Source organism: Thunnus albacares, chromosome 19, assembly GCF_914725855.1.
Source record: "Thunnus albacares chromosome 19, fThuAlb1.1, whole genome shotgun sequence".
Classification (NCBI taxonomy): domain Eukaryota; kingdom Metazoa; phylum Chordata; class Actinopteri; order Scombriformes; family Scombridae; genus Thunnus; species Thunnus albacares.
Window position 1 is genome coordinate 10,668,967 of NC_058124.1, and position 10,297 is coordinate 10,679,263.

Genomic DNA, 10,297 nt, shown 5'->3' on the forward strand with positions numbered 1-10,297 from the left:
TTTGGTCACATAAAACCTTTATTAGAACTTCAAACAATATTTACAAAACGAGTATACAAAAACACTTTTAGAACGGAATACTAGCACTAAAGGTGAAAAAAAAAAAAAGATCAAAAATCATCATCTTACATCAGATTGAGATGGTGACAACAGGTGGTAGACACAAATAGACCAAAGTAGCCATTCAGAATCTACTAAAGTTAACCAGGAATGAATATGGGCGGTGGCGGCTTCCATCCAAGAGTATGGTTTCCAAACTAACATATCATAATCCTTTGATAACGGAAGACTTCTTTAATTATACATGACAACACCTTCACCTGCTCTCTCACAATCAAATCAGCCAATTATGTACAACATAGCTCTCCTTGACTGCCATACAATGAAAGTGTTGAAACGTCTTAGAAAAAAAAAAAAAAAAAAAAACTAAAACAGCTAAAACTAGAAGGCAAGCTAGAGGAGAAAATTCAGTCCTGAGGAAAAGGGCGCAGGTGGTGCAAGGGACTGCAGGGACCAGAGGGAAGTACTACTACTGAGCTTCATCCTCTGGACAGGAGTGCCATGTCAGTCTCTCCTCATAGAAGGTAATGACCACCTGCGGGCAGCGGGTGTTGGCTTCGCGGGCCGGGACCAAGTCTGCTTCATCTGAATCTTTCCTGCAGCAAGAAGAGAAGAGGAAGATGTTACAGCAACTGTGGACCATCGTCCAGATTACTCATTTTCCCCCTAATGTTAGAGGTTATTTCACATAAACATGATGTAACCTTTTGTCACTGAGGGATAGGAAAAAAGCCAGAGTATTATTATAAATAAAAAATTAATTAACTGATGGGAATTTTAAGTGGTTCAAATGCACCAGATGGACTAATATTTTCTTCATTACTCACCATTTCATCAAGAACATTAACTCCCCGCTGCTGTCTGTTGCACCGATGATCCTTTCTGGTTCAAGGTTCCTAGCAAATCCTCGTGGTTTCTCAGCCTGTAAGTGGTGACAACAGAACACAAAAAAGGAGCATATAAAAACCTGGCAATTAATGCATTTTTCTCCAGATGAAGGGTCAATACTGACACTGATACACAGATGCTTGTCTGATTCTGGGCTGAGTAGGTGCTGCATTTTAATAAAAGCTCTTCGTTGGATGCATCGACCATAACAGTTGCTGTTAAATAATTTTGGGGTGGACTGTGCAACCTCAAATGTGGCCTTTCATCATTTACATTTCTCTGCATTTTGAGTAACTATCCTCAAGCGAGGGATTCCCACTGCTAAATTCAAGAAGGTTTCATCTCTCAGGTAAAATGATGGTGGTTGGAGAACTGTGATGTACTCACCACATCTTTCTTTTTGGCTGCGGCTTCTGGCTCGTCTGTTGATGCCTTCCTCTTCACAGGAGCAGGCTTTTCCTTTACTTCCTTCTGTGCTTCCAGAAATGCTGAGATCAACTCTGGGCAATCCAGGTTCTCCTCTGGCTCCCAGGTATTGTCAGCACTGAACGAGCAGGAACAGGATCAGCATTTGCATTTCTAAACATCCCTTTACACTGATTTCCACCATTAAAGCTGCAAAAAGATAATATAAAACTTCTGAAACCAGTTTGTATGCAGAACAGCAGGAACTTCATGCATTCACAGTGACAATGGACAAGCACAGCACGACCCCATACCAGGGAAGCACTTCCAGCTCAGCGTGGGGGGGTCAGGTGTCCCAGGCAACTCACTCTGTAAATCCTTTCCACTTCAGGAAGAACTCTACTTTTCCGTTCACAAGACGTTGGTCCAGCACTTTTTCCACAACAAACTCTTCAGGTTCGTCCTGTGCATCCTGTGAATCCTTCTTAGGTTTAGTATTCTGCTTCTTGCCCATGTTGAGTTCTGAAAACAAGAATATGTGTTAGGACTTCAAGGTTTCTGCAATGCCAGCCAAATAATTCACAATACTGTGCATAAAGCTGATGCTCTTGCCCACATTAAGTTTAAAAAGGACAGGAAAAACACAGAAAAACAACTTGTACCAAAATGACCCTGAGATAAAGGAGCCATGAACCGGTTCACTGTGATAGCCGATATTATTGTAATTATGAAGTAACCGCCGACACTGACCAACAAGACAACGCGTACACATCAGTATCAATGTAATGCTAACTAAGTTAGCTAGGCGCCGTCTTAAAGAAAAATAAAAGCTAGTAAAATCAGGACATAATTGAGTTTAGCCACCGTGCTATCTGCAGCTACTTATTTCAGGCCTGGGTTTTCCCTGACTTTAGAGTGCCACCTGCAATGCTCCGTTCATTCAGATGAGTAGTACGAGGAAATAACGCACAAAGCACAATACAAGTTCGTGTTGTTACGCTACCAAGTTAAACGAGCAAAGGAAGGTTAACGTCAGACTCGATAAGATGAAAAAAAGCGTTCAAACAGGCTTTATAGGCCCAGTGATTGGAGTAAATCCTGCACTCTCGTACGCTTAGCTAGCTAACATTAATGTAGCCGAAACAATGCAAAACACACATGAGTTGAGTTACAATACAGTGACAATGCACCCGTATTAACAGAGTTTTAATACTACCCCACTGTTGCAGCGTTTCTGCACGAACTGCATTGCCTGCCGCCTAAAATGCGATGCCCAACTTGGACAGTCGAGCTACCTTATCTGGGTCGAGCGATCAAATGTGGGTATTGCATGATGCTGCAACGTTTAAATCAAACTATTTCTGCATACGCACCCTCTTCGGTTTGATTAAAACAACAGGAATTGTTTCAGTGATTTCTCCTTACCACGCGGTCAGGTTCCTCTCTTTATCTCGTAACGTTATGTGCACAGCAGCACTAAGGGCAGGCGCCAAAAGCTAATGGCAGGTCCTCTACGGCAGCCGGGAAGGAAATCGCGCTTTGCTCTTTACCTTCCTCTTTACATCCATTAGAAGGTACAAGGCATATTCAAGGCCGCAAATAGACTCATTGTTATTTTTCAGCATATGACTTAGCTGCACGTGTTTTTTTTAAACATCAAAAAGTGTGATTTATGTCATTTATGTTTGTTATTCAGACAGGGGTAACTATTTATGCCCCTAAAACTGTGGTGCAAGAAAGAAACACTAAAAGAAGACACAAGTTGTTGTGGTTGTTTTGTTTGTTTTTTAATCAGAAAGAACCATGTCTGCAAGAGCATTTTAACTTCCCTACGCAAAATCATACTATCAACATTCAACAATCACCATGCAATCAAAAACATCTGCCCCCAGCAACAAAGAAAAAAAACAGTTTGAAGTTTATACAAACAGAAAAGTAAAATCTTTGTCAAACCAGAAAATGAAATACAAATTTGTGAGGAACTAGGGAAAAAAAAATACTTCATGAGTCACACCATTAACTACTTTGTGCACCTCTCTCCATTTAACTCACTCACTCGGCTGACTATATAAAGCGGAGAGACCATGAATAAGATGGCAACTTCTAAATACTTAATTCAACTCTTTCAGATAATCTCAAATATATAAAAAGCAACATCCAAACAACATTCAATCCTATTAAATAGAGTTGATTGTTTTCATTTTTTTTTTTTTTTTTTTTAACAGGGATAGTTTAGGTCCACTTAGGGCCATTTTAATAATGAGGGATTTGTAGTTGAGTGCACTTAAGTTCCCCGAAAAGGGTTTTGTTTTTTTTTAAATTTTGCCAAAATCTATAACATAAACTAAGGCGTGAGGTAGAATATAATCTTGCCAAAACTCTTAAGTACTTAAAATGAGGGGATTAAACAAAATTGTGCTTGAAATCATATATTCAATAGTAATTTAAATCATAAACCGTAGCCTCTCAAAAACATTTTTGATATGATAATGTGCATCTGTGGATCATGTACACACACACACACACACACAATAACAAAAACACTTATCGAATGCAAATTAAGGCCTTGTCAGTTTAATCATTGGTATACTGTACGTCATCAAGACATAAGGAACAAAATCTATTTTTAGGCAGTTCAATTTCAATTTCTAGTGAACAGTACACACCCTCAAACATCTGAAACAAATTTGTAAACTTTAGATACGTAATGTCCCGATATTCTTAGCACTTTGAGATAAAGTTGCCATTATGAAAACAAAAAAAAGATACTGCCCTTGACAGTCTCATGATGCATATATGCATTACAGGAACGTCAGAAACTTTAATAAATACAATCTTTCACCTCCTGCGTGTACTGTATAGGTATACATTGAGAGGCAAGGCTACATAAAAACAAACAAACTCCTCCTCCACGATTTCCATCTAGTAACTGTCACATTGGCGGCCATGTTGACTTTTAGACATGTCTGGTTGTCTATGCTATCGTCAGTCTGTAAAAACGGTAAGATTCAATGACTTTATAATGTTAACAGGTAGCATCGCCTGTAGCTTAGCTGTTCCCTTAAATGCCCAGGGTGCCATCTCCATCTTTAATAAGCAAAGGATGTCCAGTGTGTAAGCTACATTGTTCCCATGAGAATTTTTATTTACAGAGAATTTTTATTTATTCATGTTCGAGTTTCTTTTTTTTTTTGTGTTTGTTTTTGTTTTTTGCAGCTTTTGCTGTTTTAGGCTCCCAACAGCGGTGAATCCACACACACACTTTAACAAAAGCGGAGATCCCAAAACCAGAGTCAGGCAAGAAAGTTCAGAAATATCCAAAAACCTAAAAGCTTAAGTCTTCGCTGGCAATACTGCATCATTGCTTTTTTTCCTTCTTCCTCTTGTCCGTTTTGTTGCCAGTTGATGTGGAGACAGCGGGCCTTCTCACAGGCTGAACTACGACCCTCCCATTAGCCCCGCACTGCAGGGTGAATCTTTCTGGGTTTAGGGGCTGTCCTGAATCATCCCTCAGCCGGGCCAGGACGTCTCTGGTGAGCTGCTCTATCTGCTGGCCCACAGCACCCATTGTTTTGGCTGTAAGCTGTTTCTCCCTCAGTAACCTGTCTCTCTGAGCTTGCAGCCTTTCCACCTCCTCCTGGAGCCCAGTGATGGCGTCTAGTTTGCGCTTGCGGCAGTTTTGTGCTGCCAGTTTGTTCTTCCCCCGCCTGCGGATGTCCCTCAGGAGTGTCACCTGTTCAGGGGAGAAGCCGTGACCGTCAAGGACCTCCAGAAACTCCTCCACAGGCATGTTGACAATCTGTAGGACAGAGAACGGGATGCACAAGGCACGGGCGCGCAGCTCATCTCGACTCAGCTCCCGCTCTTCTAAACTTGATGAACCATCATCATCGCTGAGAGGTTCCTCTTTGATGCCTTTATGGGGAAGTGTTACTGATGGCTGGTTGAAAAATGCAGGAGATGAGTAGCTGTGGTCATGCCATACACTCTCACTCAGATCCACAGGCGACCATGTTGTGGTGTAGTCCATGATGCCTTTAGAGGGGACTGAATCCACCTCGCTGCTGTAGCCTGTAGCTCCACACTCATCTTCACAGTATGAACTGGATGATGATGACATCTCGGATGAACCTGGATGAGTGAAGAGTTAATTATTTTATTAATATACATACACACACCAACAATTTCTTGACTCCACAAGTCTGGTTTATAAAAAGACATTTAATCCTCAAGTACTTTTATTGATATATGAACCAACCTGGGGAGACTGGACCTCCAGAGCTGCTCTCCAAGGAGAGACCGGAGTCTGAGTCCAAGTCCTCGAGGACCTGTGGGTCTATGCTCTCCAAACAGCCCAACAGCTGGGTATCCATGGTGTCCAAGCCCTCCAAACCCAGTTGATTGATCTCGTCAAAGACTGCCTCATCTAGGCTGCCACCCAGTGCGCTTTGCGATGACACATTGCTAGTTAAATTACACACTGAGGCAAAGGGGAGTGCAGCCAGGCCCATGGCCATCCCTGGTGAAGCATCTGATTGTGAGGAGCCAGTGGATTCCAGTCGAAATAGGGTCCTTTGCTGTTGGCTGACTGGCCTGCCGTCAGCTCTCTCCGATGTCACACCAAAGGCTCCAGCACTGGTTACCATGGCATCATGCAAACTGACATCTTGGCTAATGGCGCTGGTGATGTCCGTGTCGAGGTCTGACAGACGCTCAGTAACAAGGGAATCCAACTCCTACACACAAGACATACATTTTAGCTTACTCCATGTAGCATATACAGTAGACCATCATGGGGCACTAACACTCCCTGTTTTAACATACTAATAGTTCCTAGCTCATATGTCTGAACTACTGTCAACAAGCAGATATTCAGCCTTGTGTGAAAGTTATTATCAGGCATCTGAAATAAACACAAGCAACTTACTTCGAGGTCAGTGACAGACAGCGAGAGTAAATGGCTCCAATGCTGGTCAATATCAGTGGTAGGAGGAGGGAGGCGTACTGGATCAGACAGTGTAGTGATGCCCTCAAGCAGGCTCTAAAATAGACAAAAATTCACAGAATGTAGCATTAACACAGTAAGTGGTATGTTTTATTGCCATATTTATGACTCGAGAGTAAATTCAAGCTTTTGTGTCTGAGTTTAATTCAACATATAAGATTAAAGATGACATAAAAATAAAGAATGAACACTGTTAAAATTCAATAATCCTATTTATACAAATTTTTAGGAAAAGGAACTGAAAGTCAAGTGGTTCCTTGTGAGACATACAATCATTACTGTGCTTCACCATCCCAAATTTTGCATGGTATTACCAAACAGCACTGTCATCAGAATGGTGCACATTGAGTAAAGTCATGTGAGAAAGATATTTTCTGGTTAAAATAGGTACAACATAATTTTTCAAGTCACGTGACTGTAAATTTCATGAAAATGTGAGATGTTTTGTGATAAAACTGCACAACATTCTGGTGCGTACAAGAAAAAAAGAAAAAAAAAAAAGGAAAAAAAAAAAAAATCAGACAATGATGCAATTGGCAACACATTCAATAATAGACAGCAATAATTGAAGACAACTGTGACCAACCATGATCATACCTCTTGTTCCAGTGTGGAACTGTGAGCCAGCTGAGTGAGTGGAGCGGGTTCCTCCTCCTCTTTAACTTTAACATCATTGTCCTGGTTAGGCAAAGACAGACAGATGGTGAGAAAGGGAAAAATTGGTAAGCGGGTAAGATTGTAAAACGATTTAAAATAGAAGAAGGGGGAAAAAGAAAAACAGTAAGTGTGTTAGCAAATATCCAAAGACCTTAAAGACTGTTACATTTCTGTTTTGTTCTGACAGAGAAAATGTTTGTTTTAATAAGCAGTTGTCCTAAGTCTAGAAGGAAAAAAAAATCCAGTGAACTGATTTGGGTCAACATTCAACTGTTTTTATCATCCTGCCAACTGTGGTCAGGGCCGTTTGGGACACATTAGAAATCTGTGAGCTGGTGCATATGATAACAGTAAAACTAATAACCCTTAGGGATTATATAATCCATATGGTTGTTGTAAGACACTTCAGATACAGAAGTACAGCAATAATGTAGGTTACCAGCTGTCTGCCAGTTACATTCTTGATATCTCCACACAGAGGCAAAAAAATGAGTTTCCATGCCTAAATGATGAAAGGGGATAGCAGATATAAAGGTCACCCTTGCAGATCCTCACTTGTTCTGAAAGGGAAATGATTGCTTTATCTGTTTTTACGTTAATGCTAGAGGCAAAAATATGACAAAATGTACTCTGCACCAACCCAGTTCTGTCTGAGCATGTCAACTTCTTCTGGAGTGGCTTTTCCAGCTTGAAATGGCAACATCAATGGAGATCATTACTGATTGTTACTTTCAAATATGACAGCTGTAGTGCTCTCCCTTGAAACATCACATTTCCAAAAACCACAACATCTTGCCCTACAAACAGTAAAGCTATTACTTATTTACACAAAAGAGAGGGTGAAGAATAAAAGATGTGTCAACATCACATTATCCATGTGAACAAGAACCCTGGGAGGAGGCAGCATTCAAGTATGGACCACCGCTTTTGTGTAAGCAAACAGGGTGTGGGTCTAAGCCTCACTTCTCCACCTCTCAAGGCCCACAGCTGGTGGTTAAGTCTGAAGAAAGGGGATATAGTTACACAATTGGCGACATCAACTGCCCTCAGGACATAACATCCACCAGGCAGCTGTTTCTAGCCTGAGCTAGAAAGACTGGATCACTCACTTTGAAGAAATGAATATAAAAGTTTGCTTGTGATTGCAGTCTTATTACACATGATGACAGTCACAGGTTACAGGTGACAGCTACACTGAATATGATAAAACATACAGTGGGGTCCAAAGTCTGAGACCACTTTAGTGGTCTAGTGGTCTCAGACTTTTGGACCCAACTTTATGTCTTTATGAAAGGTTTCAACAACAACAGCGTGTGAGTAAACCCATACTTCTAGGCAAATGGTGGTTTTACAGCTGTGTGGTCACCCAATACCTTGGTCCTATTAGAGTGTTATTTGTGAAGTTAATTCTATTGTCCTAACTATTCAGAGAGGGCTTAATGAGACAAGAAGGGTGACAGGTGCAGCAGACAGTTGGCTGAATACTGTACATCAAACAAATGTGATGCTGTACATGACATGTACCTGATTGTATGGATTAGACAGCTATTTAACTAGACCAGTTCAGTGTTGTTTAAATTGACTTATCAAATTGCCCATTTATGAATATAACACCTCTAAACTAACTTGACAAGCATTGCCAAACTTAATCACCATATTGCATTTTGGGACACAGGCCCAGTAGAGACATACAAAGTGAAAGTGAGAGTATATTACAAGATACGTTATCACATTGTTTTGGCCCGTTAAATAGTGCACCAGGAAATGTTACAGCATAATAAATAACTTGTTGAATGGGAACCCATTCTTGTGTAACATCGGTTAGTGCTGCTAGTTAGCTAACGATAGCATTGTCTGTTCAGTTAACCATTGAGGAAGTTTTAACACTAGTTCATTAACTATTTCAGCTGGACAAGCAACTTTCCTGATCACACTGCTTAGTTAGCAGCAAAGTCTGCTTAAAATTATGTTAAATTACACACACATACACACACTTGCCTCTTTCAGAAACCCGCAGGCTCCAACGCTACAAGGCCCTTGTCCGACTTGGGGGATTGTTTGGCACAGCTCTGGGCCACTGTCAAGCAGGTGGTCACTGTCATCACTGGCTTCGTACCCGGAGCTTTCCAGCCCTGAGTTGGTGTCAGTGCTGTTGTTGCTGGTTGAGGGATGCCCACAGTCAGCCTTGTCAGTTGCAGATACTTGGTGCACCAGCCACGCGTTCAACTGTGTGGGGAACCGCGGGGAACCAAGAGTCCTCACTTCGTCTAGTAGCCGGCGACTTGCGAAGAAATAGTCCAACTCGGGACATTTTGGGTGCACGCTGTATCCGTCAAGAGTGTCTCTCAAATTATGAAAGGGTGTCTGGGTGTAGGCTGAGCTAGGACCCAAGTTAATCTCTATCAGAGGCGTATAGTAGCCGCTTAAGTAGCTGTCGAGATCCACACGAACTCCAATCAAACTGAGCAAGATCGTCAACTGAATCAGGCCTTCTGTGAAGTATTTTTTCGCGATTTGCATTTTCTAAACACGTTTAGAACTGCAGTTAATTGCGAAATCCTGACTTAACAGTTCCTCTTTCCCGAATGGACAAAGGGAAAAAGCCTAACAAAAGAGCACGCCTTCCCCTGTCAGACAAAGAGGTCCGCCTGTACCGGCGAAATCGTTGGATAGCTAACGTTATGCTAGCTGTTAGCTACCAGCTTTAATTACCAGTTAACGGGAACCTCTTGGTACGAACATAGCGAAAACGCCGTCTTTCAATCCCTTTCAGTGGAGAAGTGGTTCTTCCGTGATATATGGCTATCAGAACCTCCCTAACTTTGCTAATTAAACAGAAAATGAAATATCGGTCAAGCTAAATGCTGTCACAGTAGAGTGCTGCTACTGAGGGAACTTCACTTCAGGATTTTCATAACTCATACCGATTGGCTCACAGCTTTCACCGCAACAACATGTGATTGGACAATAAGAATGACAGTTATATTTTTGACCAATGAGAGCAAGAAAAGGGTGGTAACGGCTGCCAGTGCCCACCCTAAATATAACTACACACATTATTTACACGAAAACACCAGAAATTACACTGATCTCACTGATATCACGTCAGAAACATATACATCATAGTTTTCTTTGACCTTTTAATATCGTGCATCCAACAGGTTATTGATTCCAAAGGGATTTCTCAGCAGCCTTAATTAGGTTGCAGTTCCGGGGTGTTTGTGCTACTGACCTGCATTTGTCCCATGTTTGGCCTACAGGTCAGTATCTGAATTACAGTTT

At 41.5% G+C, this 10,297-nt stretch overlaps 2 protein-coding genes across 6 annotated transcripts; both read right to left on the reverse strand.

Annotated features, from left to right (window-relative positions):
• Positions 1-2,887, reverse strand: cbx3a (chromobox homolog 3a (HP1 gamma homolog, Drosophila)). 5 transcript variants are annotated; one of them, XM_044335567.1, is made up of 5 exons: positions 2,779-2,887; positions 1,722-1,875; positions 1,336-1,492; positions 888-982; positions 1-656 (listed from the first exon to the last, which is right to left on the reverse strand). In XM_044335567.1, exons 2-5 carry the CDS (start codon positions 1,865-1,867, stop codon positions 530-532), a joined length of 525 nt encoding a protein of 174 aa, XP_044191502.1. In that variant the 5' UTR covers positions 1,868-1,875; positions 2,779-2,887; the 3' UTR covers positions 1-529. The 5 variants fall into 5 exon arrangements, with proteins under 5 accessions (XP_044191502.1, XP_044191503.1, XP_044191504.1 ...); XM_044335568.1 differs by having other exon boundaries at positions 2,727-2,827; XM_044335569.1 differs by lacking the exon at positions 2,779-2,887 and adding an exon at positions 2,570-2,632.
• Positions 2,888-3,115: 228 nt separating this feature from the next.
• On the reverse strand, positions 3,116-9,935 carry nfe2l3 (nuclear factor, erythroid 2-like 3). Its single transcript, XM_044335565.1, has 5 exons — positions 9,014-9,935; positions 6,956-7,036; positions 6,281-6,394; positions 5,612-6,089; positions 3,116-5,484 (listed from the first exon to the last, which is right to left on the reverse strand). Exons 1-5 carry the CDS (start codon positions 9,533-9,535, stop codon positions 4,712-4,714), a joined length of 1,968 nt encoding a protein of 655 aa, XP_044191500.1. The 5' UTR covers positions 9,536-9,935; the 3' UTR covers positions 3,116-4,711.
• Between the last annotated feature and the right edge of the window lie 362 nt (positions 9,936-10,297).